This window comes from Bidens hawaiensis, unplaced genomic scaffold (genome assembly GCF_021521415.1).
Source record: "Bidens hawaiensis isolate Kalapana, Puna unplaced genomic scaffold, B.hawaiensis_p1.1 tig00006990_1, whole genome shotgun sequence".
Classification (NCBI taxonomy): Eukaryota; Viridiplantae; Streptophyta; class Magnoliopsida; order Asterales; family Asteraceae; genus Bidens; species Bidens hawaiensis.
The window spans coordinates 691,814-700,632 of NW_027491479.1; the positions used below are offsets into that span (position 1 = coordinate 691,814).

The window sequence follows — 8,819 nt, forward strand, 5'->3', positions numbered from 1 at the left end:
TATTCCTGTTCTACCAACTGTGGCCTACGCACGTGCCATGCTGGTAGTTGGTGGGTAGGCAGCGGCTGACAGTGACCAGGCCTGCTGTGTACTATTCCTTTTCCACCAACTGCCGGCTATGCACGTGGTATGACAGGAGTTGGTGAGTAGGCAGCGGCTAATAGTGACATACGGTACAAGAGCATGCTGCTCGCCATACTGTTGTCAATGAGCTGTCGTATCTTTGGTAAGATCTTTTGCCATACCTCGTCAGGTACAGTACAGAAGATCTTCCCGTATCGTACGGACTGGCTTATTTGGGCGGGAGTATTCCCCCTCCCGCCTTTGTGCGGAATTGTTCCCGGCTTTGCTCATTCCTTCAGGTGACAACTGAATTATTGAGAGCTAAGTGCCTTGTGCGTGTAGCCTTGCTGCGCGGGTGGCCTTCCCTGATGGCTTGTATCCGCAGCTGCGGGAACAGGCGGAGTACTTCACCATTGGGAGGCATTTCCTGCGGGAACAGCTTGCGTACTGCGCGTAAGGACGTCACGTCTCTGAGCATGGTGGGTCCTGCGGATCCAGTTGGTTTCTGCGCAGACGTCTCTTTTCAAGGTGAGTCTTGCGGGTCCAACTGTGCTCTGCTGGGACCTACCTCTTCAATTGAGAACAAAATCAAATGTAGTTTTAAAGAGTTTTCAAAGTTAGAAGTTATTAGCATAATTAATTTTTTTTTGGGTGCAACTTGAATTCTTTAAGTCTCGACATTGTTTGAAAATCTCAGTAACTTACATTCACACACACATATATCCGAGGCCTTTATTCCCTTTCTTCATAAATCAATTTCAGAAAACAAGACGTGTATAGCTAGGAGGTTGTAGAAGAATACACATCGTTTTCTTTTAAAGAACAAAAACTTGCATACAAGTAAAAACTAGCAAGACTGCTAGAGGGGTGTTTGGCCTAGCTTTTTTAACAAAGCTTATAGCTTTTTTAGTTTTTTTTGTCTTTTTACAAAATAAGCTTAATTTAGTGTTTGGTTTAGCTTTTTAAGTTTATGCTTGTAAGCTTATATAAGCTTATTTGGATAAGCTTATTTATGTAAGGTGTAAGTAACTTATTTGTCCTTAAATGTTGATGGATTATCAATTATTGAATCAACTTATTACTCTAACAAACTAAAAAATAATAGATTTATCAACTTGTAGAATATAAGTTAATCCAAACACAAAAAAAAGCTTATTAAATATAAAAAATAAGCTATAAGCTACTTTAAAATATAAGCTAAGAAATAAAAACCAGGACAAACACCAAGTATGATAACAGCAAGTTAGAAAACTACAATTTCATAGCTAAGACATTGTCGGTTTATGTTACCAACAAGAAACCACAATCTTGTCAACCTTTTCACCATTATCTAGAAGAACAAAATAAAATTGTAAACAAATAAGAAGACGACACGTCTCATGACCTAAAACAATAGAATCCTACCTATAACTATAACTGGTGGACCAAGAAACCCCAGCCGATGATCCTCTTTTAAACGCTGACCACCACTTCAACTTGTTTAAAACTAAGTTCGGTAGGAGCATGACTACCGGTTGTCGGTTTTCAAGGCTAACCTTCGTCGTGCTAAGCGACACCAGCTGCTTGATCCGACGGCTTCACATGGTGTTACTAAGTTTTCTGACTTGACTCCGTCGGAGTTCAGGAAGAACTACCTTGGGTTGACAACTAGAAGTCTTAAGCTTCCGGCTGATGCGAACACGGCTCCCATTCTTCCGACTAATGATCTACCCGAAGACTTTGACTGCCGCGATAAAGGCGCCGTTACTCCCGTTAAAGACATCTCTCTTTCGTTTCATTTAAACTTTTTAACTCATGACAACTAAGAGATCAAAAAATATAATGCTTGGATACTAAAAATCCACCCGATGCCTAGAAAAAACCTCCCGACGCCTAGATTTTTAAAAACCAGCAGAAAACAAGTTGCCGAAGGGAAACATTCTTGACAGGTGTCTCTCGATCACCGGGTTAGAAAAAAAAGGCGCCCCTGTTGGTTTTGGGCTAGATATAATGGAACCGATGGGATTTGTATGAACATTTTGGGGATTACCATGGTCAAAATGGACATTTTTTTTGTCATTTTTCCTAGTTTTAACAACCTTTCAGGCCCAACGTATTATTTTCAGATTACTTTTAACTAGTTTTAGCTCAGTTATGTTCGTTCTAGTTTAGCTTTTTATGTCCGTTAGTGAACCATTCATTATACAGTTAATGAATAAACAGACACGAGCATGTTCATATTCGTTATTCCTCGTTGATTTAGTTGTTCGTGTTCAATTGATGGTTTGACTATAGTTAAACGAATGAATTATATGGTTTCAGGGTTCATGTGGATCGTGTTGGTCGTTCAGTACAACCGGTGCTCTAGAAGGATCTCACTTCCTTCAAACCGGGGAGTTGGTTAGCCTGAGTGAACAACAGCTTGTGGATTGTGATCATGAGGTTTGTCCCATCTCATTACCTTCAATGTAACATCATCATCAACATTGAAAGTTAATATGAATGTTGTTTGAATGTTGACAGTGTGATCCTGAGGAACGCAATTCATGCGACTCGGGTTGTAATGGTGGATTGATGAATAAGGCATTCGAGTACATTCTCAAAGCAGGTGGTCTTCAAAAAGAAGAAGATTACCCCTACACTGGGAAAGATGGTACCTGCCACTTTGACAAGTCAAAAATCGCTGCGTCCGTGTCCAACTTTAGTGTCATTTCCACGGACGAAGACCAAATCGCTGCAAATCTTGTCAAATATGGCCCTCTTCCAAGTAAATTATTCAATGCCTTAATTCATAACTTAAAATGTCTCTCATGATTTAATTGGATTGTATTTGTTGTGCAGTTGGGATTAATGCTGCTTGGATGCAAACCTACATTGGTCAAGTATCATGTCCATATATTTGCTCAAAGCTGAAACTGGATCATGGTGTGCTTCTTGTTGGGTATGGATCCGCTGGGTATGCGCCTCTAAGGTTCAAGGAAAAACCATATTGGATCATTAAGAAGTCATGGGGAGCAGACTGGGGCGAGGATGGGTACTACAAGCTTTGCAGTGGTTACAATGCTTGTGGGATGGATACTATGGTTTCAGCTGTGGTTTCTACTAACACTTGAATATGTAGTTCCAATGCGGACACCGTGCTCCCATTTGTGTATATGTATTACTAATATTGTATCTTACTGTAACTATGAACCCTAGATGAATGTGTGCTTGTGGTAGTTAATAATGCCTAGGAGTATCAACACGTCCGGGCTCTAGTTACTTGTGATCTAGATGCTGGTCTTATGAAGACTCTGTTTGAGCTTTTTTCAATCAAACAATTGGGAACACTAATTAAGAAAAACTTTGATTTCCATTGAATGCTATGTTTGATTGCAATAAAAACACATGCATGAAGTAAAATCGCCTCATGTAAGTTCATGGGTACATCAGTACAACGATGATTATTATTATCCAAACGGGGTCAATTTGATGTCAAATGAAAAGTACAATAACAATTAATAAATCAAGAATTGGGGCGATGCTTAAAAGTTGTTTGCATCATTCTTCATCATCGCTAATTAAAGCAAACGAAAACGAGTCGAATTTGTACCCATTTCCTTCATAAAACTTGTTTTGAAATTCTACCCAGTGAAGTCTGAGTGCGTGCAGGAAAGCACTTAAAGTTTCCATCACCAGCAACACACCAACTGTTGCAAAGACAAATACGATAGCTCCAATGATAAGTATCACCACGCTGTCGTATCTGCATAATTAATGTTAGTTGTTGGATCTTAACTTAATCCAAACTGATAGAAAACACACAAGTGCCTGCAATATGGCAACTAACTTACCCCCAAGCAAGAACCAAAACCTTTTCAAAGAATACTTTCGAAAGCTCTGAATGTGCTAGACTGAACACATGATAAAAATAAAAATAAAACCATGACTAAGTTATAGGAAATTAATACACAATGTTTGTTATTTCAAGTTAAAATGGAGTCTGTGACTTACCTAAGAGCCCAGAGACGAAGGTAGGAAGCAGTGTTTGAAACTGAACCAAGAACAAACTCAATAGTATGTATTAGTTGATGCACCAAAACTTCACCAAACTCAAATTCCTCATGTCCGCCATGTGACCCGCTTGTCAGTTCAAGACTGTTGTCATGAGTATCAAGTGGTTGATAGGCTTCCCCTCGATGTCTCTGATAATAAAATGTAAGTAAATGTTAAGAAAATAATCAAAAAACCCAAGGCCGTCATCGAGATAAGTTTTGTGTGTACTTCCTCGTGTTGCTTCTTCAAAAGAAACGGCTTTGGAATCAACATCCATGGTACAGCAATAAGTGCTAGAAATAGCAGTAGTAACTGACACGAAAGTAAAGAGTTATCGCTTTGTTCAAACTATAGAGTAATCAAAACGAATCGAATAATGTGAGTAAAAGAAACCTGAAGATTTTTTTGGCCCACAAATAGCTGATTATCTGCTAAATCCTCCATGGAACTGAGGAACATGTATATCATTATGTGGTATAGATCAGCTTTAGAACCGGTGCACCATTTCACAATTATGAGTATTGAAAGGTAGCCAAACAAACTGTTGAGAAATATCATTTGCGGGATGAATTGGTACCTAAAGTTAATGCATAATCATTATTCTTGGTTAGATTCCCACCAATGAACATGAACAAAATAGTAATTATTGTTATTAAAATGTGGCTTACAAGATGTCTATTTCATTTCGAAAAAACTTAGCATTATAATAGCTTATAATGATTCCAAGATTCATCTGAGCTACTCCAAGTAAGATTGACATTTTCATCTTCAGTGAGTTAAGAAATAGTAATTCACTGCGGGACCCGTGCCATACAGGATCTACACCAAATGGATATGTGTTTCGCACCTTGATCAATCCGATAGTAGTTGCATCCCTGCACCAAGTGGAAGATGATTTATAATTTTTTATCGATTAAATATGAAAAAGGTGGGTTGAAGTTGGCATCTAGATTGATGTTTCAAATCCATACTCGCAGGAGGCATCCCGACAGGCATAAGCAGAAGGCCCAAAAAGTTCAAACGGAACAGAAAAGAACTCGTTATAAATGAATCCCGCGTATATTGAGAAAATTGACATCATTATGATAACATAACGACCACCGAATGCCATTTCCATAATATCTCCTAGTTTCTGTCGGCACAAAAGAATATTCTCAATATATCAAATGCTAAATGTTAAAACACACCAAAATACAAAAGAAAATTTTAATAAACGCGTATAAAGAAAATACCCGACTGGAGTATGTTTTTTCCCCCAGAATAAGAATTAGTGTTGTAAGAAACAAGCAAATGCCATGTCCCCAATCCCCAAACATGACAGCAAACAGGAACGGAAAGTAATAACTGTGTATACACCAGGATTTGCTTCTTGATATCGTGCCACCCTGGAAATATTTAGAGGTAGTTAAGTTTTCAATAAATGATGACATCTTTATTATACAGATGCTTACCCATAAGCATCTACAATTTCTTGAAATGCGGTAGTAAATTTGTTTGTGCAGAAATATGTAGGCGGTTGTTCTTTAGTATGCAAAATCTCAAATACGGCCCCTATTTGTGAGTTACTATCGATCGTTGCCTGCAACAACGTCTTCTGAATCTGATTTGTAGCAAAAACAGGACACCAGCCTTCTGCCACAAGGCACTTTTTTGTAACATCAAAACTAAGCATATTCAAAGTGTGATAAATAGATTTCTCTTTCTTGACCTATGAAAAAATACAAGTTTATAAAACATATATTAGTGATTACTATTTAGTATATAATATGATTTAAATTAGTGAAATTTACCATATTTTTCCACTGTTCAAACTGGTGACTAATAGATTGTGCCACACTGGCCCAGTGATGTTGTCCAACATCAATAGTGGTTTTCAGCTCTGAAAGTTTTCCAGCCACCTATAAGTTGAAATCAAGATTTTATAATGAAGCTAATTAAGTATATCTGAAATCATATAAATCAAACAAAGTAACCTGAATTTAGTACACTAATTGCAATTTGCATACCTCTGCAAGCATTTGATGTTGTTTCCCTACATCATCAGCAAAAGGATAACGGTTTGCTCCAAGCGCATCACATATTTTTAGGACCTTACTTTTCGCCCTTTCTCCATAATGGAAGACTATGAAAACATTTTTCTCCACCTGTAAAGTATTTATTTCACATAAAAGATAAAGATTAAAGATAAGACATTTATTTGAGAATTTTTTATAAAGAGTGGTAATTAATGAATATGCGGATAACCTTTTGTCCGGACACAGGATCAACTACAGCCTCTCCAGTTGACTCTTGCTTCAAGAACACATTGCCTCTAGTTGCACGAAACAGAATTCTTTCAAAAGCCATTGATTTATCTCTTGGGACCAGACCACTGACATACCCGAGCTTAATTTGATTTGACGAATCGGTTGTCATTTCCTTTAAAACAACAGAAAGAGAGACAATAAATATGATATCACAAAGTATAGAACATTCAAGAGTAACAAACAAACATGTAGCATCTAGTAACAAATGAGTTACTTGGTCTAGTAGTAGAGGTGTGTCAAGTGATCCTTCAACACGTCGATGATCTTGTTCTCTCTGTTGAGCTATAGCGTTCTTTTGAGCATAATTGAAAACCTCACCCATCTGAATAATAATAGTAATAAAACAAATACCATTTATGAACTTGGAAAATGTAAGTGATTAGTATCGTACCGTATCTTACCTTCTTTAAAACAATCCTATATTCTAGAAGTTCATTATAAGCATGCTCTAGCTTTTCAGAGTTTGCATTCATCTCTATTAGCTCAGATTCAAGTTCTCCAAGTTTGATCTAATAGTTGAAAAAAAAAGATAACAATAAGTAATGACACATGCTGCATGAAGATAATCATTAAATGCGTGATAATCTGTTCATTCACCTCTAGTTCATCTAAAGTGATAATTGAACCATATGACGACTTCGACGGGGAAACACCAGCCTTATACATTTGATCCTTGAAAAAACGTAGCTTGCGTGCCATCTCACCACACCTTTTAATCTGCAAAGTATATTAATTGTAACAAATTATTGTTTTAATTGAATATATCATCAATGACAGTTGAAAATAGGTTTGTAGCAACTGGTGAACATACCTGAGTAGCATATGTTCTCTGAAATGGGCTCTTTCCCATGTTGAGCTATGCAAATAAAAGAAAGAAAAAAAATGTAAGAACAAATAGTATTAAGAATAATATCATATAAAACTTATTATGATTATCAAAAGAATGAACCAGATAGCATATTTGCATTTGTAACGGTACTCCAAGGATTTGCTACAGGGCCGTATCTGAGAATTCGAGTGGCCAAGACAAGTACTAAAAATGGGCCTTATATATATATATATATTCAAAGGATCAACGATAATTGAAATACAAATAAACAAAACAAAGTTATTGACTTACTGTAGCAATAACATTTTTGGGCCTTTTAGTTTCTGGAGCATCAAACTCTCATCATTTAAGGCTAATTTTTTTCAGTACATTTGAAAGATTTTTATAAAAAAATTTCATGTCTTATCGAGACCATGCCCTAGGCGCTGACCGATCCCTGTATGGGGTCGAAGACAGCCTTGATTTGCTAATAATATATAATCAAATCATCTATTCATATTACCAACTGTTGTCACTTTCTAAGCCACAATTGTTACAAAATTCTACAGCAGAATCATTAAAACACATAATTTCCACTACTTTCCAAAATCAATTACCAAAGATCAAAGCAACTGAATGTACACACTAATAAAAATTTGAAGAAATTAATGAGCATCATCTAAATTCAGTCCAAAACATAATCACACAAAAATTACTGATATATGAATATTCGATACTAGCCATATTAGATCACTAGATCAGTCATTAAATAATCACAAATTTAAAATGCCCATGCATGAACTTGTACAAATGTACAATACATGTATCATTTTTAGAATAATATTCTATAACAATGACACGTATAATAACATACATCTTTAAACTGGAAAAGGCCGAGTTCACCGAGGTACGAAATGGCTCGATGAGCGGATTCCATGGGAATGATGACACGAGCTAATTGCATTGGCTCTGAACGAAACAGATCCATCGCGGTTGGGATTGATTTGTCACTCTCACTCGAATGAATGGTAATATTAATTCTAAGAATGTAAGATGATAATCATGTACTATGGAGGATGGTAGGATTCGGGTAATTATGATTTGTATTCCTTCTGTTGATTGTTGGTCTTACGTGATGTACCGAATCTTTGTTTCTCCGGCCATGCAATGAAAGAAATAATATAAGTTGGTTTGTCACTCCAAACGGTGTCGTTTAGCCTGATTTCTAATTTTCTATTTTCTATGTCAACACACGGAAAATAAGCATCTAAAATAGTTTTTGAGGTTAGTGTACGTGTATTTTATAAATCTAATTATAGGCATTACAATTTACAATAATAGTAATAGTAAAAATATAAGGTGATATATTGAATGCAATCTATCTTTTAAAGTTATAATAGTTAGATACCAGTTATATAAATTGCATAGGTATTTAGTCCATGTATATTAGGATCCAACGAGTCTGGACTATGAGAACATGTTTACAGTTATACCTATGTGACAATATGCAGAAAGAATTATACGAATTCCGAATCCCACCAATCAGTGATAAATTGTCACTATATATTTCATCAATCATGTTTTGGAGGGCTACCATGTCTGCCATTCTTATGATTGTAACATTTAAA

The 8,819-nt window shown here is 36.4% G+C and overlaps 1 protein-coding gene and 1 pseudogene across 1 annotated transcript; one reads left to right on the forward strand and one right to left on the reverse strand.

Moving 5' to 3' along the window:
• Nucleotides 1–2,366: 2,366 nt before the first annotated feature.
• LOC143634094 (cysteine proteinase-like) lies at nt 2,367–3,308 on the forward strand. The gene is made up of 3 exons (XM_077102263.1): nt 2,367–2,484; nt 2,566–2,809; nt 2,884–3,308. Exons 2-3 carry the CDS (start codon nt 2,617–2,619, stop codon nt 3,153–3,155), a joined length of 465 nt encoding a protein of 154 aa, XP_076958378.1. The 5' UTR covers nt 2,367–2,484; nt 2,566–2,616; the 3' UTR covers nt 3,156–3,308.
• Nucleotides 3,309–3,440: 132 nt separating this feature from the next.
• LOC143634095 (V-type proton ATPase subunit a3-like) lies at nt 3,441–8,191 on the reverse strand (annotated as a pseudogene).
• Nucleotides 8,192–8,819: the final 628 nt, after the last annotated feature.